The sequence below is a fragment of the Melitaea cinxia genome, chromosome 5, assembly GCF_905220565.1.
Source record: "Melitaea cinxia chromosome 5, ilMelCinx1.1, whole genome shotgun sequence".
Taxonomy (NCBI): Eukaryota; Metazoa; Arthropoda; class Insecta; order Lepidoptera; family Nymphalidae; genus Melitaea; species Melitaea cinxia.
The window spans coordinates 9,452,988-9,476,258 of record NC_059398.1 but is presented as its reverse complement, the minus strand read 5'-3'; the positions used below and the strand labels follow the sequence as shown (position 1 = coordinate 9,476,258).

General features: G+C 37.1%; 1 protein-coding gene across 1 annotated transcript in view; it reads right to left on the bottom strand.

Annotated features, from left to right (window-relative positions):
- LOC123653539 overlaps positions 1-23,271 on the bottom strand; it is a 117,025-nt gene that overhangs the window by 32,863 nt on the left and 60,891 nt on the right. Inside the window, exons 48-85 of the mRNA XM_045589529.1 lie at positions 22,565-22,888; positions 21,898-22,212; positions 21,429-21,761; positions 21,051-21,350; positions 20,651-20,971; positions 19,512-20,450; positions 18,451-19,392; positions 17,685-17,996; positions 17,264-17,572; positions 16,855-17,169; positions 15,584-15,904; positions 15,152-15,466; positions 14,736-15,065; positions 14,249-14,551; positions 13,839-14,141; positions 13,117-13,752; positions 12,680-12,991; positions 11,893-12,222; positions 10,876-11,481; positions 10,151-10,777; positions 9,761-10,060; positions 9,342-9,668; positions 8,971-9,270; positions 8,525-8,830; positions 7,815-8,453; positions 7,360-7,674; positions 5,850-6,176; positions 5,462-5,755; positions 5,078-5,383; positions 4,363-4,995; positions 3,259-3,579; positions 2,860-3,183; positions 2,479-2,781; positions 2,069-2,377; positions 1,345-1,971; positions 935-1,249; positions 490-819; positions 117-413 (exon numbers count right to left, since the gene is read on the bottom strand). Coding sequence (XP_045445485.1) covers positions 117-413; positions 490-819; positions 935-1,249; positions 1,345-1,971; positions 2,069-2,377; positions 2,479-2,781; positions 2,860-3,183; positions 3,259-3,579; positions 4,363-4,995; positions 5,078-5,383; positions 5,462-5,755; positions 5,850-6,176; positions 7,360-7,674; positions 7,815-8,453; positions 8,525-8,830; positions 8,971-9,270; positions 9,342-9,668; positions 9,761-10,060; positions 10,151-10,777; positions 10,876-11,481; positions 11,893-12,222; positions 12,680-12,991; positions 13,117-13,752; positions 13,839-14,141; positions 14,249-14,551; positions 14,736-15,065; positions 15,152-15,466; positions 15,584-15,904; positions 16,855-17,169; positions 17,264-17,572; positions 17,685-17,996; positions 18,451-19,392; positions 19,512-20,450; positions 20,651-20,971; positions 21,051-21,350; positions 21,429-21,761; positions 21,898-22,212; positions 22,565-22,888 — 15,066 coding nt within the window. The remainder of the gene's footprint in view (positions 1-116; positions 414-489; positions 820-934; positions 1,250-1,344; positions 1,972-2,068; positions 2,378-2,478; positions 2,782-2,859; positions 3,184-3,258; positions 3,580-4,362; positions 4,996-5,077; positions 5,384-5,461; positions 5,756-5,849; positions 6,177-7,359; positions 7,675-7,814; positions 8,454-8,524; positions 8,831-8,970; positions 9,271-9,341; positions 9,669-9,760; positions 10,061-10,150; positions 10,778-10,875; positions 11,482-11,892; positions 12,223-12,679; positions 12,992-13,116; positions 13,753-13,838; positions 14,142-14,248; positions 14,552-14,735; positions 15,066-15,151; positions 15,467-15,583; positions 15,905-16,854; positions 17,170-17,263; positions 17,573-17,684; positions 17,997-18,450; positions 19,393-19,511; positions 20,451-20,650; positions 20,972-21,050; positions 21,351-21,428; positions 21,762-21,897; positions 22,213-22,564; positions 22,889-23,271) is intronic.

Here is a 23,271-nt window from a genome sequence, read left to right as displayed (position 1 = left end):
AGATAAACACAAACTCTGTAAAAATATTTGAAATACACCAACAATTAATACTCTATCATAAATCTTTGCAATAATAACTATATATTCTAATTAAATATTATAAATGTATTAATTACCTTGAATTACGTTACAAGAAACAAAAGAATTGCCAGTATATCCAACAGGACAGCTGCACATTGGAACATGATTTACTACCTCACATATAGCATTATAGCCACACATATCTGGGCATGGATTAGTGCATTTTTTTGAGCTACAAATTAGATTTTTCGCACAATCTGAACTAACTGTACACTCTGGTCGGCAACCAATGTAAGGATCACCGTGATACTCTGGCAGGCATGAACATTCTCCATTTTTACATTCAGTATTTGAGCCACAAGGAGATGGATTACACATATCAATTGTTGTGTCTGTAAAAAGTAAGTTAATTTAAATTTTCAAAAAACAACAATTTGAATATTTGCATAAAAAACGTACCAGTTATACCTTGCAATGGTTCGACTTCACATGCAAAGAAAGGATCACCCTTATAGCCTTCAAGGCATGTGCAAATAGCTATATGTTTATTCACAAAACATTTCGCATTTTTACCACAAGACCCTGGACAAGGATCAATACATTTCTCATTAGAGCATGCCAAGGAGCTGATACAGTCTTGATTTGTAGTACACTCCGGCTTACAATTAGGTGGACTCCCAAAATAGCCTAAAGAGCAAGAACAACTTGGCTGTCCACCTACATTACGGCATATAGCGTTAAGGCCACAAGGAGACGGCACACATGGATCTCGTTCTTCATTCAACTGTGGTTGTAATACTGTAAATTTATTATATGGTTCTTATACTGAGTTACAAATAAAAATAAAAATATCTATTCCAGTATTATAGGCAGTTATTAAACTGCATATAGAGATCAAAAATGAATTTTATACCTGCTTTAACATAACATCTTGTAAATGGATCACCAGTATATCCAGGTAAGCAACTACAAATTGGATTATGATGAATAACCCTACAGTCTGCCTTCTGGCCACATGGACCTGGACAAGGATTTATACACTTTTGGTGTATGCATGCTTTATTTGATTCGCAATCTGAATTAAGTAGACATTCGGGTCTGCAGACTGGTGGTTCACCCATAAAGTTTGGTAAACAACTACAAGCTGCTTGATCGTTGATAAGTTTACATTGACTGTTCGGACCACACGGACTCGGGTAGCAAACATTTACAGGAGCTGCATCTTGTACTGCAATAAAAATTAATACAAGTATTTAGGACTTTTTAAGAGGTAGTTCAAAATCTTAGTGCATTTTACTATATTACCGCTAATCAAAAACTTACAAGGTACAAATGTACATCTTCGGAAAGCATCGCCAGTGTAGCCCGATATACAGAAACATGTGGGTGAATGATTTACAGTTGCACATTCAGCGTTTACTCCACAGGTACCAGGGCAAGGATCTTGACACTTATTATTGATACATGCCCTATTTCCTGGGCAGTCAGAATTTGAAACACATTCCGGACGACAACTTTCATAAGGATTTCCGAAATAGCCTTCATTACACAAACATGAACCTACTTTATTTTGCTCCTTGCATACTGCATTTGATCCACATGGTGATGGAGAGCACGGTGTAAGTATTTCGATAGCTGTTTTTACAAAACATTGTGTGAAAGGATCGCCTTCGTATCCCTGAGAGCAAACACACATAGCAGAATGGCTTACGACACGACAGTCAGCATTTATTCCGCAAGCGTCAATACAAGGGTCTTTACATCTCTGCTTGATACATGCTAAGTGTGGCGAGCATTCACTATTGCTTACACATTCTGGTTTGCAATATGGTGGCTGTCCCCTGAAATCTGGCATGCAACTGCACGAAGGGTTTCCATTTAATTCTAGGCATATTGAATTAGGCCCACAAGGTGAAGGCGAGCAAGGATTTAATTTTACTGGAGCAATATCTGAAAATATGTCATTATAAATAAGAGTTAAATTATTTATTATTAATTTAGTCCTGTTACTTCCAAAATTCAAAGAAAATGGCAAAATTGTGCTTACTTGTTATATATGAACACTCTACAAATGGATCTCCTGAAAATCCACCTGGACAAGCACAGACAGGATTGTGATTAATGACTTCACACGTTGCTCTAATTCCACAAGAACCAATACATGGATTTACGCATTTTTGTTTTATGCATGCTTTGTTTTGAGAGCATTCTGCATTTACAACACATTCTGGACGACAAGCAGGTGGTACACCCAAATAATCGGGTAAGCAAGAACATACAGCTTGATTGTTTATTTCGCGACATTGGCTATTCTGCCCACACATAGCTGAACTACAAGGATGTTCAGATGCTGGTACTAAAAATAAGAATATGATACGTTAATAGAATGTAAAAAAAATTGTTTCGTTTTGAATAATTTAAAGTAAAATACAAAAGAATTGAATAAATCAAAATTACCTCTTATTGGATTGCAAACTACAAAAGCATTTCCAGTAAATCCATTATTACATGTACACATAGGAATATGGTTCACTACTTGGCAAATCGCATTTACTCCGCAAGTGCCGATACAGGGATCAACACATTTTTGCTGTACGCAAGCTTTTTTAATATCGCAATCAGTGCTAAAAACACATTCTGGTCGACAGTTAAAGTATGGATCACCATGATATTCTGGTAGACATTGGCATTGGCCATTGATACATTCAGCATTCGACCCACATCGCACATTTGAACAAGCATCAGTAACAACAGGTTCCACTAAAACATTGGCCGCTATTATAGTATTTGACAGTAAAATTATAAATATATTATATTTAAACAAATATATGTATTTACCTTCCAAAGGTTGCTGCCTACAGTTTGTAAATGGATCTCCAATGTAACCCTCTACACACGTGCAAATGGGTATGTGATTAAGTACATTGCATACAGCTGATATACCGCATGATCCAGGACAAGGATCCTGACATTTAGAGTTTATACAAGCTCGATCACTTGCACAATCCGCATGTATACTGCATTCAGGACGACAGTTAGGTGGGCTGCCTATAAAGTTTATATGGCAAGAGCAAGACGGAGTATTCCCAATATTTCTACATTCTGCGTTAGGGCCACATGGTGATGGGAAACAAGGGTTCTTCATATCAGCTATAGGTTCATCTGATAAAAAAAATATATTTTTATTTAAAAATACTTTCAAATCACACTTTAAATTACTTGATTAATTGTACTTACAAGCAATTGGTGTGCATAAAGTGAAAGGATCTCCTGTATATGAAGTCTTACAAGAGCATATCGGACTGTGGTTGATAATTTTGCAATTAGAATTCACACCACAAGGCTCGGGACAAGGATTGATACACTTATTGTTAACACAAGCCTTATCATTTGGACATTCGGAGCTTACTACACACTCTGGTCGACAATTTGGTGGATATCCTACATATCCCAATAAACAGGAACATGCTACTTGGCCATTGACATTTTTACATTGGCTGTTAGGGCCACACGGGGAAGGATAGCATATGTCGACCGGAGTGATCTCATGAACTGCTTCTGAAATTTTATTAAAACATAGAAATGAGAAATATATACAAAACACATTTATTTTATAAAAGAAATATGTTAGATTTCGAGATTAGACATTCACTCTATAACTAGTAATAATATAGTATAGATACAGTTTTTGTAAGATAATTTGAAACGACGATGACGACGATTCAACCTGTAACTTTCCACTGCTAGCTATAGGCATCTTTCCATGTAGGAGGAGGATTAGAGCTTAATCCACCACACTGCTTCACTGCGGGTTGGCGGATATATTCCCTACTATGAGTAACGATCGCTATATATAATAATATTTCGTAGTTATTTATAAGAAAAATTATTATGCATAGTATATTAAACCTTATGAACAAAAGTTACTTTATCATCAAGACGATTTTACTTAAACTTTGCGTTATTTCTAAAACTGCATATCTGACCCATAAATTTAAAAATAGGGGAAAATTAATATTCCGCCTATATTAATATAGCGGAAAAAAATACGCTTAGCGAGGTGTACACTCTCTAAAAAATTACTTTCAATACTTGAAGTGCATATAAGTGAGCCTGCCTAAGAAGTTCCTACTTTGATAACTTATTTCATAAGAAAGTATTTTTTTAAGTTTTTTTTTTTGACAACAACATATAAACAGTTAAAACAAAAGCAGAACTGATTCGAATGTCTGTTAAAACGCCAATTTCTAGTAAACACAGTAAAACATTAAAGCCATAAAACTTTAGTTTTAAACTTAATTTTTTAAAGTTTTATAAATAAGCGGTAGAAAGAGAACTTACCTTGATAAACGCAATATTTAAACGGATCTCCAGTGTAACCATTTAAGCAAGTACACAAAGGTAAGTGATTAACAACTTGACACACAGCATTGTTGCTACAACTACCAGGGCATGGATCTTTGCATTTATTATTAATACACGCTTTATTAGAGGGGCAGTCAGTATTTATAACACATTCCGGTCGACATCCCTCATATGGATTGCCAATATAGCCTTCTAAACAACTGCACGAACCGGCGTTTGCTTTTTCCTTGCATAAAGCATTTGATCCACATGGTGATGGTGAACAAGGAGTTGTGAAAGCTTCGATTTGTAAAACTTCACGATTGCAACCAAAGAACGGATCTCCTGTATAGCCATGTTTACAAAGGCATATAGGGGAATGACTAACGACTTTACATTCACTGTTAAAGCCACATACACCTTCACAAGGATTGATACATTTCATACGTATGCAAGACAAATACGCTGGACATTCTTCATTACTCGAACACTCGGGTTTGCAGTATGGAGGTTGACCGTGATAACCTTCTTGACAAGTACACGACGGAAGTTCGTTTATTTCTTTACAAATTGAATAAGGACCGCAGGGCGAAGGTGTACATACATTAGTATCTTGTGGTAGTCGCTCAGCTGTAATTTTTCAATAGTTTATAAACCATATCAATTATGTGACCTAAAGTATTGAGTCATGAATATCATGTTTAATACTTACGTAAGGTAAAGCATCGCGCGAAAGGGTCACCAGTAAGGCGAGATGGACACGTACAAATCGGGTTATGATTTACAACTTTGCATTCAGCATTCAATCCACAAGCTCCTACGCAAGGATTTATACAACGTTGATTGCTACAAGCTTGGTCCAGCCGGCATTCTGCGCTAATGGTACACTCGGGGCGGCAAGCGGGTGGGGCACCCACCATACTGGGCGCGCAAGAACAAACAGCTTGTCCGTTTACCTCACGGCATTGACTGTTTGGCCCGCACGGAGAAGGGTGACATGGATTTATATTTACCGATTCTGTAAAATAAAAGTAATACATTACATGTACATATCTACTCGTACTAGTGATTTTTTAATACTACTTCCGAAACATACCGGCAAAAGGTCGACATTCTATGAAAGCATTACCCGTTGTACGTTCAGGGCAGCTACACATAGGAATGTGATTAACTACGTTACAAATCGCAGTGCGTGCGCAAGTTCCTGGACAAGGATTTGTACATTTATTTTTAATACATGCTTTGTCGTGTTCGCAGTCCGAGCTTTGCACACATTGGGGGCGACAACTATCGTATGGATCTCCATGAAATTCTGGAATACAACTACATTTGCCATCGTTACATTCTGCATTAGCCCCACAAGGTGACGGATTACATAAATCATTTTCATCTAGAACAAAAAAAAATAATAATTGCACAAATTGCAAATCAAACATTTTTTTAAAGCAGTTATTAGCATGGTTTGCTAGAAAAATATCTATTACCTTTTATCTTAGCAGGATTACATTGAATGAAAGCATTTCCTGTAAAACCTTCATTACAGATACATATTGAGATATGATTCATAACATGACAATTAGCGTTGAGACCACAAGAACCAGGGCAAGGATCTCTACACTTCTGCTGTATACAAGCAAGGTTGCTGGTACAATCTTCGTTAATAGTACATTCTGGTCGGCAATTCGGTGGACTTCCTTCAAAGTTAGGTTGACAGGAACATGACGCAATTCCATTCCGATTGTAACACACGGAGTTAGGTCCACATGGCGACGGCAGACAGGGGTCACTTTCTATGGGAGGCCGAATCGGAGCTGAAAAGAGTTTTTATTATATTCCTATTTCCAATCAATACAACAACATCTTATAATGAAGTACTAGAAATTTTACGTAAAGATCATTACGGGCGTTTATTAGACTTTGTATGTAATATAATATTCTACTAAGTAACTGTATGTTTTACACAAATAATGAATTTAATACCGTCATGTTCAATAAATACGATTTTATTTTTGTGTTACCCTCACATTAGGAATTCTAAACATTTTTGAATATCATATCAAAAATTGACCGCTCCAGCGGGATTCGAACCCGCGTCTCCGACTGACCGTGTCGGCGCTCTAGATCAAAGATTTTCATTGTAATATGAAACTTTGAATAGTTACGGGTCTCTGTAAAGAACTCACTATAGACGGCGCCACGGTTCGCTTAAACCGAAAATAAAAATCATCATATCAAAAATTTCGCTCTTGCGGGCACATCGTTCCATAGCTTAATTGGCTAGAGCGCCGACACGGTCAGTCGGAGACGCGGGTTCGAATCCCGCTGGAGCGGTCAATTTTTGATATGATATTCAAAAATGTTTAGAATTCCTAATGTGAGGGTAACACAAAAATAAAATCGTATTTATTAAAAATAGCATGGTGTCGTCTCCTGTCAAAGATTTTCGTTGTATATGAAACTTTGAATAGTTACGGGTCTCTGTAAAGAACTCACTATAGACGGCGCCACGGTTCGCTTAAACCGAAAATAAAAATCATCATATCAAAAATTTCGCTCTAGCGGGCACATCGTTCCATAGCTTAATTGGCTAGAGCGCCGACACGGTCAGTCGGAGACGCGGGTTCGAATCCCGCTGGAGCGGTCAATTTTTGATATGATATTCAAAAAAAACCGTCATGTTCATCTATCTAATAACGCTTTAATTTCAAAAACTATCGGTTCCTGTAATCATTAAACTGTATTCGATACTTAATATATTTTTTACTATACAAACATATAAGATTTTAGATAATACTTTTCACTTTTAGCAAGAAAAGTAATATTTTGACGCCTAATATGATACAAGGAGTACGACTCCATGATCAGCGTTATTATCGTATTTCGATAAACGAACAAAGTTTACAATAATATCAACGAATTTAAATAATTCTGCTGAGCAAACAATACAGTAATATGTTATATTTAAATAAATAATAATACACAAAGGAAAATTACCTGTTATTTTATAACAATTTGTGAAAGGATCACCAGTGTGTTTGCTTAGACAGGTACAAATTGGACTATGGTTAATAACTCTGCAGTCTGTATTTTGCCCACATGGTCCAGGGCAAGGTGATATGCATTTTTTATTCTTACAAGTTTTATCTTGAGGGCATTCTGTGCTAACAACGCACTCAGGTCTACAGTTTGGAGGTGATCCGCGATATTCCGGTAAACAGGAACATATGCTTAAACCATTTGATATTCGACACTGACTATTAGGTCCACAAGGTGACGGCAGGCAAGGATTTGTTGGCTTTTCGTCACGTTCTGAGAAACCATAAAAGTAAGAAATATAAAATAATAGAAAATAATATTCGAAACTATAATTAATTATAATAATAATTGAAATTAAATAACGATTAATCGTTAAGAACCGCTGAACTAAATGTTAAATAAATTCGACGTACCTGTTAAAATACATTGTCTAAAGGGATCTCCAGTAAATGATACACGACAAGTGCACAAAGGTGAGTGATTTACTACTTGACAATCAGCATTGATAGCGCACGTGCCAGGGCATGGATCAGTGCATTTATTTCTTTTGCAGGCTTTATTACTGGGACAGTCTGTATTCACGACGCATTCTGGACGACAACTCTCATAAGGATCTCCAAAGTAACCTGACAAACACACGCATGCTCCAGCACCTGATCTCTCTTTACATTCTGCATTAGGGCCGCATGGCGAAGGTAAACAAGGTGACATAGGCTCGGTAGGCACCAAAGAAGTTAATATGCATTGAATAGCAGCGTCTCCACTATAGCCTTCGGGGCAAAAACACGCAGCTGTATGACTAATAACTTTACACTCTGCATTGATTCCACATGCTTGAAGACACGGATTTTTGCATTTCTTGTCAACGCATGCCAATTGCGCAGCACATTCATTATTAGATATACATTCTGGTCTACAGTTCGGTGGTGATCCAAGGAAGTTGGGCATACATTGACATGATGGGAATTCTGCTTCAGAACGTTGGCAGATAGAATTTGGACCACAAGGCGAAGGTTGGCATGGATTAACATGTATAACAGGTTCAAAAAGAGCTGAAATGTAAATTCACTGTAGTAAAAATATTCTTTATATATAAATTTCGACTATTGATATAAATACTAACGCTTAAAAATGCATCTTGTGAAAGGATCTCCTGTCATTTCCTCCGAACAAGTACATATAGGATTATGATTTATTACTTGACATTTAGCGGCAACACCACAAGCACCTATACAAGGGTTTACGCATTTTTGGTTGCTACAAGCTTTATTAGATGGGCAGTCCGAGCTGGCGACACATTCTGGGCGACACAATGGAGGTGCGCCACGGTAGCCCGTTAAACAAGAACATACTGCTTGGGTGTTATATTCTCTGCACTGACTAAAAGGTCCACATGGGCTAGCTTGACATGGGTTCTGTGGAGTAATATCTGCAAGAAATATTTTCGTTAAGTTAATATATTCTTTTCTAGTGTTAGTTTTCTTTTTAACGATTCAAATAATACTACTTTTATGAAAAAGTCGAGAGAAAGGGAGTACGCAATATACTGTACTACAAATGTAAACTTACCTTTAATAGGATTGCATTGAACAAAAGCGTTGCCAGTTAAATTTGGTGGACATGTGCACATAGCCATATGGTTTACAACTTCACAACGAGCATTTGTACCGCAGGTATTGTCACATGGATTGATACAACGTTGTCTAACACAAGCTTTGTTCATAGGACATTCAGAGCTTATTATACACTCAGGGCGGCAGCCAAAGTATGGATCACCATTATATTCGGGTAAACATGTGCATATACCGTTGTCACAAACCGAATTAGGTCCACAAGGTGATGGATTGCATGAATTAATTGCCACTGGTTCTGGTAATAAGACAATAATTTAGTATTATAATTACTTACAGCCAATTAACACTTTTATTTTTTTAACTTACCAATTTCTTTTTTAATTGTACAAGTTGTAAAAGGATCTCCAGTGTAACCTTCTAGACATGTACATATAGACACGTGACTCTGTACTCTACATTCAGCGTTCATACCACACGAACCCGGACATGGATCAATACATTTTTCATTTATACACGCTTTGTCGCTTGAGCAATCAGTATTTATTAAACACTCAGGTCGACAGTTTGGTGGGCTTCCACTATATTGTGGTAAACAGGAACAAGAAGGTACGTCATTTATATTCTGACATTGCGAGAATGGTCCACAGGGTGACGGAAGGCAAGGATTTGTCGCAATAGGCACCACTTCAGGTACTATAAGAAATAAAAAATATAATTACGTCGAAATAGAAAACCTATAGAATTAACTCAATAAGCTAACTAGTTGTGCAAAAATGTAATAATACCTTTATAACATCTACTAAATGGATCTCCTGTGTGTTGTAGTTTACAGGTACATATTGGACTGTGGTTGATAACTTTACAATCTGTGTTAATTCCACAAACGCCATCACAGGGGTTTTTACACTTTTGATTAATACAGCTTTGTTGTTGCGAACATTCGGAACTAATAACGCATTCAGGACGGCAGTTAGGAGGAGATCCTAAGTAATTTGGTTTACAAGTGCAAATAGCTTGATCGTTCGATACTTTGCAAATGCTGTTAGGACCACATGGTGAGGGCTCACAAGGATTTTTAGGAGCATCTGTAGGAAATCACACGTATAAGTTTTTTACCAAATTTAGACACTGCTGTAAAATAAAAATTATATATTATAATTAATATATTTACAAACCTAGCATTCTTTCTACACACTCTTGATATGGATTGCCTATAAGATCTTGCAAACATGTACATCTAGGGGTATGATGAACAACATTGCATACGGCATTACGTCCACATATGTTTCCACACGGATTTTTACATTTGTTTTGCATACAAGCCAAATTAGAAGGACAGTCAGAATTGATAACACATTCGGGTCGACAGCCTTCATAGGGATTACCAATATATTCTGAAAGACATATACAAGAACCCGCCCCTCTTTGCTCTTTACATATAGCATTAGGACCACAAGGAGAAGGCGAACATGGTGTAAGAGATATTTCTATGACTCTACATTCGATAAATCCGTCTCCAGTGTAACCTACAGGACAAATACATTGAGGGGCATGACTAAGGACCCGACATTCGGCTCCAACTCCGCAAGATCCTGGACAAGGATCGATACAGTTTTGATTTATACATGCTTTTTCGTTTGGACATTCATTGTTAGAGATACATTCAGGACGACAGTTTGGAGGACTTCCAGTATATTTTTCAAGGCACGCACAAGAAGGTGAACCGGATACTTGTTTACAAATTGAATTTGGTCCACATGGTGAAGGGTCACAAGGATTGACATAAATTTGTTGTTCAATATCTAAAAAGTAAAAAAAAAAAACATAAGTAAATATTTTAATAATATATAAGCCGATTTTTAGGGCAAAATATTGCAATATCTAATCAGTTGCTACCTACCTTTTTGTATACATTTATTGAAAGGATCACCAGTAAGATCAGCTGGACATGAACAAATCGGATTATGATTTATAACTTGACAATGTGCATTAATTCCACAGTTTCCTTTGCAAGGATCTATACATCTTTGACCAGAACAAGCTCTATCGAGAGCACATTCAGCGCTAGTAACACATTCAGGTCTACACGTAGGCGGGGCACCTTTGTAACCAGGAAGACAGGTGCAAATAGCTTGACCGTTAATCTCTCTACACTGACTATTAGGCCCACAAGGAGATGGATTACAAGGATTAATTACTTCAGAAATTGCAATTTTTCGACACTCAAGAAAAGCATTTCCTGAGAAGCCTTGTGGACAAATACACATAGGTATATGATTATATATTTTGCATTCTGCTAGTAATCCACAAGTGTTTAGACAAGGATCCACACATTTATTCTTGATACATGCTTTATTTTGAGCACAATCCGTATTTATTAGACATTCTGGTCTACATCCGAAATAGGGATCGCCCATATAGCCGGGAAGGCAAGTACAATCACCGTTATTACATATAGTATTAGAACCACATGGCGAAGGGTTGCAAAGATCGTACTCAGCTGATTCTGAAATTATTTTAAATAGAATAAAACGCTATAATATAGTTAGTTATGCTACAAAATAAATTAACATAAAAATTATATTACAAATTTTCATAGCGTGTTATATGTATGTAAAATATTTTTTTTTATGTAAATATCAGCTGTGTAGCTACGGCAGTAAAGAATATAGCCTTATATAGCCTAGAATATAGCTTTGAAGTACACAGGCCGAAGACGGGCAGCAGCGTCTTCGGTGCGATAAAGTTAGCCCTACGGTCACCAATCCGCCTGCCCAGCGTGGTGACTATGGACAAAACGCATGAGTTCACGCCATTTTTGGCGCGAACTTATGAAGGCCTATGTCCAGCAGTGGACTGCGATAGGCTGAACTAATATATGTACCTAGAAAAGTAGAAGAGAAGTAAATATATTTACCTTCGTTAAATGGTGTAGGAAGACATTGCACAAATGGATCGCCATTATATTGATCGACGCAACTACACTGTGCAATGTGATTAAATACAGAACATTTAGCATTTAAACCACATGCTCCTGTACATGGATCCTGACATTTTTCATTTATACAAGCCAGATTGCTGGCACATTCCGAATTAATTGTGCATTCTGGTCGGCAATTGGGTGGATTACCAATATAACCTGGTAGGCAGGCGCATGACACTGAACCTGTGTTTCGACATTCTGCGTAAAGACCACATGGTGAAGGCAAGCATGGATCTGGATTTGGTAAGTCTGGTGGCTGGGAAACTGCAAAAATGTTTTATACATAATTGTAAGTAATTTCAAGTTTTCGTTACAGTTTACTTCTTAAAAGATATAAGGTATATTAAGTAGTAGTATCAAAGAAATGGGATCTGAATTTATGTAAAAGAACTGACACTGAGAGTGATGTTTTACAGTACTTTTTGTGTAAGGTACAGGTATAATAGTGTTCCAACATCTACTTTACCAACACGAATAGCAAGCGTCAATTTATGTTTTGTTTTTAGTTAGTTAGTAGTTTTATAACTTTAATTAATTAAAATTTGTCGAATCTAATAGAATATTTTCATTTTTAAAATATCACAATAACTTTTAGGAGTAAACTCCAATCGTATGTCGAAGCTGTCAGACACTTTTTTCATTAACATTTATTTAATGTAGTTTTATTTCAATTATTTTTTAATTAATCTATATTTAATACATTATTGCAGTTCGAGTTTACCTTTAATTGGAAAACATCTCGTGAAGGGATTTCCAGTCAACCCAGCCTTGCATACACAAATTGGACTATGATTGATAACATTGCAATTAGCGTTATCTCCACAACTGCCTATACAAGGATCTAAACACTTCTGGTCAATGCAAGCTAAATTTGGCGGACATTCTGAGCTTATAACACATTCTGGACGACAATATGGCGGTGAACCAACAAAAGAAGGTAAGCAAGAACAAACTGCCTGTCCTTTGATTTCTTTACATTGACTGTTTGCTCCACACGGTGACGGACTGCAGGGTTTAGTTTCTACGACTTGAGCTAGAAATAAAATAATATTATATTAGGTATATAGCATTTCGTGCTTACTGGTGTATACAAAACTTTGTGATAAATTGCTCAAATAAAGTTTACATTAATATTAGAAATGGAAAATTTATACTTACGTTCTTGTGTTATACTACAATACGTAAATGGATTTCCTGTATAACCAGTATGACAAATACAGTTTGGCATGTGATTATTGATCTGACAAAAAGCATTAATTCCACAAGTACCAGGACATGGATCCACACACTTCATCCGAGTACAAGCTTTGTTTAAAGGGCAGTCAGAATTTACTACACATTCAGGTCGGCATCCTTCGTATGGATTACCAAAATACCCTTCTAAGCACTGACAAGAGCCAACACCTCTTTGTTCTCTACATATTGCATTTGAGCCGCACGGACTTGGATTGCACGGATTTAAAATTTCGTTTGGAATAAGAGCCATAGGACTGCATTGTGAAAATGGATCACCAGTGTATCCAAGTTGACATATACACATAGGTGAATGGCTGACTACTCTACATTCTGTGTTTGTTCCACAACTGCCAACGCATGGGTCAGCACATTTTTGGTTAAGGCAAGCTAAATTATGGTCACATTCACTATTACTTATGCATTCTGGTCTACAATTTGGTGGGGTTCCACGGTACCCAGGTAAACAGGCACAAACAGGACCTTCTCCACTTATTCTGCACGTTGAATGTGAACCACAAGGTGAAGGATCACACGGGTCAACTTGTACTACAGCTTGTACTAAAAATTCAACATGATTAATTATAAAATTTGATATGACATGATGTTTTGCTTCATAATTACTGTTGAGAGTTATTGTTACTCACCAATTACTGAGCACTTAATAAACGGATCACCCGTGAATGAAGGTGAACATGAACATATTGGATTGTGATTTATAACATCACACACTGCTGCAACCCCACAAGCACCAATACAAGGGTCTACACATTTTTGATTCTGACATGCTTCCTTTAAGGAACATTCAAGGCTGACCACGCATTCAGGTCTACAAGTCGGGGGACTACTACGATACCCTGGTAGGCATGAACAAACTGCTTGTCCTTGTGACTGTTGACACTGACTATTCGGTCCACATGGTGATGGGTTACACGGATTAACGTTAGTTACTGAAAATAATAATATGATTTTAGCAAAACTTTCTAATGAAAATACAACGTGCAATAAAATTTAAGATACGTTTATCATATAAATAAATAAAATACGAATTCGATACCTGTAACCGCTCGACATTCAATAAATGCATTTCCACTCATACCCTTAGGACAACTGCACATAGGAATATGATTATTCACATCGCAAACTGCATTAACCCCGCAAGTCCCAATACATGGATTTACACATTTGTTGTTCAGGCAACCTTTTTCTTGAGGACAATCTGAATTGTACACACATTCTGGTCGACAACCAAGGTACGGATCACCATGATATCCTGTTAAGCAAGAACAGGCACCATCTTGGCATCTTGCGTTGGGTCCACAGGGGGTCGGATGGCAAGGATCAATTGGTTTTGCTTGATCTGTATATGACAGTTTTATAAAATATTTAATTAAATTCTGGCGATGCTTACATCTAAGCTGTATATAATAGAAAATGAGTATAAAATATTATACTTTCTAATCTTTTATACACAAATTTAAAACTTTTCATTACTTAATAAGTAAAAATTGTACACTATAAAAACAATAAAAATATATAAATACCTTGTAATGACGTTTGTTTGCATTCACGGAATGGATCACCCGTAAAACCTTCTGAACACAAACATACTGGTATATGATTATGAACAAAGCAATTGGCATAAATTCCACAGGCACCGTCACAAGGATTTCGGCATTTTTCGGCTACACATGCTTGGTTGCTTTGACAATCAGAATGTATAACACATTCAGGTTTACAGAAAGGCGGTGCTCCCGTATAATATGGCAGACATGAACAAGATGCCAATCCATTATTATTACGACATTCAGCATACAAACCACACGGTGATGAAATACACGGATTTGTTGATGTTATTGTAGTGACCGATATTTCTAAAAAACATATTACGGATATAAATAGGATTTAATATGCTAAGGAAAAATGAAATATAAATTAAATATACATTTATAAAACTTACGCATAACTTGTGTACATATTGTAAAGGGATTTCCAGAATATCCTGGATGACATGAGCAAACTGGACTGTGATTTATTACTTTACATTCCGTATTTTTACCACAAGGTTTAGGACATGGATTAACGCATCTATTATTTACACATGCTCTATTTGTCTTACATTCAGAGTTGACGATACATTCGGTTCTACAATTTGGTGGTGTCCCGATATAATTGTTTAGGCATGAACACACAGGTTGATTATTTACCTCTTTGCAAATAGCATTAACTCCACAAGGAGATGGATTACAAACGTTCACCACTGATACGTCATTTTCTGGAAAAGTTTATAAAAAAAAATATTTACAGGAAAATGTTCGAAATAATCGTTGCTAAGATTTATTTTACAATTTATTTTACATTACAACTATGAATTACAGTAAACATAACTAACCTCGTAAAATAGAACACATCGATAAAGGATTTCCTGTGTATCCAGTTTTACAGTTACATGTGGGCTTATGATTTGCAACGTAACAATCGGCATTATAACCACACACTCCGAGGCAAGGATCAGTACACTTGTTTCTATTACAAGCTAAGACCAATGGGCAATCAGAATCGACTAAGCATTCTGGTCTACAACCTTGGTATGGATCACCAAAATAATTCGGAAGACATGAGCATGATCCTGCATTTCCTTGAACTTTACAATCGGCGTTGGCACCGCATGGTGATGGTTCACAAGGATTAAGATATTCAAACTTTTGAGGAGCTGAAATATTATTTTACTTAGATGAATACACTTACCCAGATACATTCAGTCACCGTAGAAGCACTTCCTTCGTCCTAAGCGTTAGTCGAAGCTTACTTGGCTCGGCGTCTTTTAGTGACCTCTCCATCCCGATGACGGCATTTCTATTTAGCCGCCCATGAAAAGCGGCCGCCTCAGCGAACGGCCTAAGCTTACTGTAAGTGCTTTGTTATCTCCGCGTGCTCCAATCATAAGCAAGGCATTAATTTCACAAAATAAGTTATTAAGTAGGTTACTTCCCTCAAATTCTGAAAGCACTTAAGAAATCTAAAATATTATGATTAAATATCTTTACCTTTCCGAATGTTTGTGTTTTAATTTCCAAGCGTATAAATGGAAACTGCATTAATGATTTTGCCTAAAAACTGATCAATGGGCATGGTCATTAACCAGCTATAACGGCTTCAACATCCATACAGCTCCATTAAAAATTAGTAAACCGAGTAAGGCGTGACCGTCAATTATTATTTAAAAATATTTTAAAAGCACAAATTTTTAGCATGAAATTACCACGCTTTGCTAAGCTAATGGTTAAACGCACTTTTATCGTTGCCATTTTCGCATTGTTAATTATTTTATATTTCAATTAAAAAAAGTGCGTGCGTACAAAGTACACGTGTCAGAAATGAAACTTCTTTGGCAAACAAATTTTTAAGTCTCGTTTATATTTATACAAATCTGAAGCTTTAGATTTCCGTTCCAGCTCCATCGACAAAAACTTTGCCGTTTCACCAAAACGTTTGATCCGTAAAAATTTTACACTCATGCGCCTAAGGAAGTTTCACTTCAAAATTTCTATACATATGCCACTATTAGGTACTGGCATTTTTTTCGTTACAATTGTTTGTTGAAAACAAATAAAAAATTACCTTAAAACTATTATTATATAAGTTATGCATATGAAATCTTACCTTTAGGCCGCGAACAACCTTGGAAAGGATCACCTTCGAGACCTAGTTCACAAGCACAAGTTGCGCGATGATCGACTACAGTGCATAATGCACCTGGGCCACAAGCATCTGTACATGGATTTTTGCACCTCTGAGCAACGCACGCCAAAACTGCAGGACACTCTGCACTTATTGTACACTCGGGGCGACAATTCGGTGGATAACCAATATAGTTCCGTTGACAACTGCATGCTGGCATATCTCCATTTCTAACACATATTGAGTTAGGCCCACAAGGAGAGGGTTCACATGGATCAATCGGTGGGGATGGAAGTACTGAAATGTCAAAAAAGTTTGTATATTTTATGCATGTTATAACTGTAAAAAATAGTGATTACTATTTTCTGTAAAGTTTTATTGTTATATTTACCTGGAGTGGGGTAGCAATAGGTAAAGGGATCGCCAGTTAACCCATCATTACATGTACAGATAGGACTATGTGCTATTACTTGGCACCGAGCGCCGCGCCCACATGCACCTTCGCAAGGATCGCGACAACGTCTATCCACGCATGCCATTTGAAGCTTACACTCAGAACTGACTAAGCATTCAGGACGACAGGATGGTGGTGAGCCTATATGTCCAGCTTTACATGAACAAGCAGCAGCACCATTAGCACTGACTGTACATTCACTGTAAGGACCACATGGTGACGGGCTACACGGCGACTTGGGTTTCTCTGTAAAAATTGTTGATTAATTTAAAACTTATTTTTTTATGTCATAAAAACATTTTCACACAAACTTTTAAAAGACTGTAGTTTTTATTTTATTTAAAGATTGTGTACAAACCTTGTTTCGGTATTTCTGTACAAAAACTGAAAGGATCTCCAGATGTACTCGGTGGACAAGTGCAAGAAGGTATATGATTATAAACAGAACATGTCGCTCCAGTACCACAGGCACCTGGACATGGGTCTACACATTTTCCACCATGACAAGCACGATTAGGAGAACATTCACCATTTGTAGAACATTCCAATCGACAACCTGTATACGGGTCACCGAAATAGCCTAAAGCACACGAACAGGCTCCCTCTTCACATATTGCATTACTGCCACAAGGTGATGGATTACAAGGATCTGACGCTGGCGTCGGTGTAACTGAAATTAAAGATATATATGTATTTATGTTACAATAAAAAGTTAGAAACTTTTTAACTACTAGACTAGCCCGTTGGCGCAGTTTGTAGTGGCCCACTGCTTTCTGTTCCGCGGGTTGCGGGTTTCGATTCCCGCCTGAGTCTGGATGTAATATTTGTGATTTACTCTTTATATTTGTATTATTTAATGTATATTTATCCAAAAAAAAAAACATACAAACATAGTTAATAAAACATAGTTATAACAGTCGGCTGTTACCTGTAACACAAGCATTCAGTTGCTTACCATAGGAACAGACGACCCGCGTGTGTATGTTAGAAGATATTTATTTATTTTATGAAAATGTAATTCATATACACAAATTTATTATTAATATTACATATTTATAGACACCCTCGGAGCAGTAACATCACGGGTTAGTAAATGGATAAAACAATTTTTTTAAATATCGTACCTAATATCTCAGAGCACTGAATGAATGGATCCCCAGAGAAACCGGTCGGACAGCTGCAGATAGGAATATGATCTTGGACTCTGCAATCTGCTTTAAAACCGCAAGAACCTTCACATGGGTTTGTACACTTTTCTGCAATACACGCTTGCTGCGACGGACAATCAGTATTTACAAGGCATTCTGGCCTACAATTTGGAGGAGCTCCGATATAACCAACCATACATGAGCATGTTGGGTTGCCATTGACCGAACGACATTCGCTATATGGTCCACACGGACTCGGTTGACATGGTTGTGAAGGTTTCTCTTTGTCAAGCACAGAATATTGTATTTCACGACACATACTAAATGGATCTCCACTTGTTCCAGTGGGACAACTACATAAAGGACTATGATTGACAACTTGACAATGCGCTCCTAAGCCACAGGTTCCTCGACAGGGATCAGCACATTTCAATTTATAACAGGCTCGATCAGATGGACATTCGCTGCTAACAGTGCATTCAGGCCGACAATCTGGTGGGGCTCCTATATATTCTGGAAGGCATTCGCATGATGCTAATTCACCGTTTTCCCTACATATGCTGTTAGAACCACAAGGCGACGGTTGACATGGTCTTATATCGTGAACTGGTTCCTTTTTGACACACTGTACGAATGGATTTCCTGTATAACCTTTAACACAAGCGCATGATGGAACATGGTTAACAACTGTACACTCTGCAAATGTGCCGCATATCCCTGGGCAAGGATCTAAGCATTTGTTTCTTAGGCAAGCTTTATCAGCAGAACAATCGGAACTGAGAACGCATTCAGGTCGACAACTTTCATATGGATTTCCTTGGTATCCTTCTAAGCAAGAGCATGCCCCGGCACCGTCCCTTTGGCTACATACTGCATTAGCTCCGCATGGAGATGGATCACATGGTGTTATAACATTTTCTGTAAAAAAAAAATTATAGATGTGAATGTACCTATGTATAAAAAAAGCAAATAAAGTAAAAAGTTTAAAATATTGTTTTAAAAACTTTCATCAAAATAAAATTTATTTCATTAATTACCTTCTAAGGGTACACACTGTAAGAAAGGATTTCCAGTAAATTTATCTTTGCAAAGACAAGAAACAGTATGACTGACTATGATACAATCTGCATTAACTCCACAAGATCCCGGACAAGGGTCTATGCATTTATTTCTTACACATGCCTGATTAGAAGGGCAGTCAGGATTGATGACACATTCTGGTCTACAATTGGGAGGTTGTCCAACATAATCTTCCACGCATCGACAATTTGCTTTACCATTTCGTTCCATACATAAAGCATTCGGTCCACATGGTGAAGGATTACAAGCATCTACGTTGTCTGGAGGTACAGCTATGATGTCATGACAACTTTTAAATGGATCTCCTGTTTGTCCTGGATTACAACTACAAATAGGACTATGGTTAATAACTTCGCAACGTGCAAATATACCACATGCATTAATACAAGGGTTGATGCATTTTTGATTAACACATGCTTTAGTTGACGGGCATTCTGAGCTCACGACACATTCTGGTCTACATGCTGGCGGCGACCCTGTAAATCCTTCTACGCATGCGCATACTGCCGTATTTTCTTTAGTACGACATATACTATTTGGACCGCATGGTGAAGGATGGCATGGATCTTTTGGTAATGCTTTTTCTTTTTCCATAGGCTGACATTGTATAAATGGATTACCAGTATAGTCAGAAATACATGAACAGCTGGGTATATGGTTTATAACATCACATTTAGCGTTTTGACCGCAAACTCCAGGACATGGATCAACGCATTTATTTCTGAAACAAGCCTTGTCTCTGGGACATTCTTGACTGCCTGTGCATTCAGGTCTACACGATTCATAAGGATTTCCACTGTAATTAGGTAAACAAGTGCAAAAGCCATTATCACACTGCGCATTTGGCCCACATGGCGATGGATTACATGGATCTGATGGAACAGGTGTCGTCGGTACTGCAATAAATTCGTTTAATTGAGACAAACTGTTAGAACACATCTACATAAATAAAAACAATTGCCAAAATGTACGAAGCTGTATAATTTCAAATTATTGAAGCAACAAGGACAGACAAAATTTGTATAAAAGAAAATTTAAAAAAAAGTGATATATTCATGAAAAAAAAAATGCCGGATAGGTGAGATAAATACAATACCTTCAGGAATAGGTGTACATCTCGAGAAAGGATCACCAGTAAATCCTTCATTACAGACACATATGGCTACATGATTTAGTACATGACAATTCGCTTCAACACCACATGAACCAGGGCAAGGATCTTCACACTTTTGTCTTACACAGGCTAATGATGCCGGACATTCAGAATTTATTGCACATTCTGGTCTGCAAGATGGTGGAGATCCTATATAACCAGGTAAACAGGAACAGGCTGGCCCACTAGCTAATAGTTGACAACGCGAGTGTGGTCCACAAGGGGATGGAGTACATGATGGTCGTTCGGTCGTTGGTGGAATTGCTATAAGTAAACATATTCATTTTTAAATTATTGAATTTTTTTATTTTTTATTTTTTTATTTTTATGATTTAAAACTTACTATAACACTGAGTAAATGGATCTCCAGTCATACCAGCTGGACATGTACATATCGGATTATGATTTTTTACAAGACAATGAGCACGAAGGCCACATGTGTTTGGACAAGGATCGTCGCATTTTTGATTGATACAAGCTTTAGATGTATCGCATTCACTGTTTACAACACATTGAGGCCGGCATGATGGAGGCGAACCTATGTAATTCGGTAAACAAGAACACACTGCTTGCATATTGACCTGTCTACATTGGCTATTAGGACCACAGGGTGTGGGCTCACAAGGATTCTTAACTGGAGTAGCTGAAACATTGTATAAATTATAGAATAAATAAAAAAGAAAATTTACAAACATTTAAGTTTTCATTGATAAAAACTTACGATCTAAAATAATTTCCCTGCATTGGAAAAATGGGTCTCCAGTAAATCCTGGGGGACACGAGCAAATAGGGACATGCTTTTCGACAGTACATTGAGCTAAATGACCACACGTTCGAGGACAAGGATCTATACATTTAAACCGTGTACAGGCTAAGTTATAAGCGCAGTCGTCATTATTTTCACATTCTCTTCGACATCCATTCAACCCATATGGATCACCTTCATAGCCTTCCGAGCAGAAGCAAGCTCCGGCACCGTTATACTCACGACATTCTGCGTTAGGACCGCAAGGTGATGGAGTGCATGGACTAGAAGTTGGTGTCATCTCGGTAGCTAAGAGAAAAATATAGAATTAGCTTTCGTAATTTTACTAATATTTATGACATTTTACAAATAATAACAATAATGGAGGTGATAAATTAAATGTATGGAAAGGAATATAAACGTATATAGAAAAAAAAATACATACATGATATGATTATTTGTGTGCATATTTTGGAGGCATCACCAGTAAATCCTTGTTGACATGAACAAATTGGCTTATGATTTACAGTTAAACAAAGAGCATTTAATCCACACGCTCCTTGACAAGGATCTTTACACTGTTCATTCAAACAAGCTGCATTACTAGGGCATTCGGCATCAATCGTACATTCTGGCCTGCAGTTCGGCACTCGTCCAATATAATTTGGTAGGCAAGAACAAGCAGCTTGGTCTCCGATAACGCGACATTCTGAATTTGGTCCACATGGTGAAGGGGCGCATGGGTTAATAACTTCAGTTCCTACAATGAAACATTCTTTTAACTAATAAAAAGATCTGAAACGGAGTTTAAATCCAAACAAGTGGTTAATCTTAAATGTATCTCCTGCTCAGTGATATATGAAATCATAGTAAAAAAATTTGCACATTCATTAAAAATACAAGACATACTTCCATCAACGTAAGTCATAGTACCGTTATTCGTTTACACCACCAATGGTGGAATAAATTACAACCCCTTCTCCCATAGGAGTATAGTATTTGGTAATATGAGATATACTTCTTTACTTGTATAAAAACATGCTCAGTTTCTAAAATCTAATCTATTTGGAGAAGAATAAATAAGGTTTAGTCAAACAGATTCAGCAACTTACTTTCTTCAGGGGTGCATTTAGTAAATGGATCACCAGTGTAGCCTGATGTACAACTACAAATAGGATTATGTGTTATTACTTGACAACGTGCGTTAAGTCCACACGTGTTTGGACAGGGATTCACGCATTTCTTATTAACACATGCTTTGTCTTGAGGACACTCGGAGCTGACAATACATTCAGGTCTGCATGTCGGTGGAGTTCCAATATAACCAGCTTCACAAATGCAGACGCTATGACCGTTCACTATATGACAGAGACTGTTAGGTCCACACGGTGAAGGTTGACAAGGATCTAACTGTTGATCTTTTCCACCAGGAATGGCTAAAATAAAAATAATCATTTTACATGTCAAGAGTTGAGTGATAACCAAAAACCTTATTTAAAGTACAAATTGTTATTACATCTTTGTAAAAAATATGTAAGTTATTTACAGAATGAAACCGACGGCGAAAACTTTTTTAACGAATCGAAGGGGTGAAAATATAAAAAAAGTTTTCTTTAGTATCACGATCAAGATCACTATTCAGCCTGTACATAATTATATAACATCCCACAGTTGTGCATATACATCTTGCTCCGTGTAGGAGAAGGATTGAAGCTTAATTCACCACGCCGCTCTACTGCAGGTTGGCGGATATGTTCCCTCTACTATGATTAACGATCACTATCATGAATTTATGATAACAACCGGGACGGTATTGATA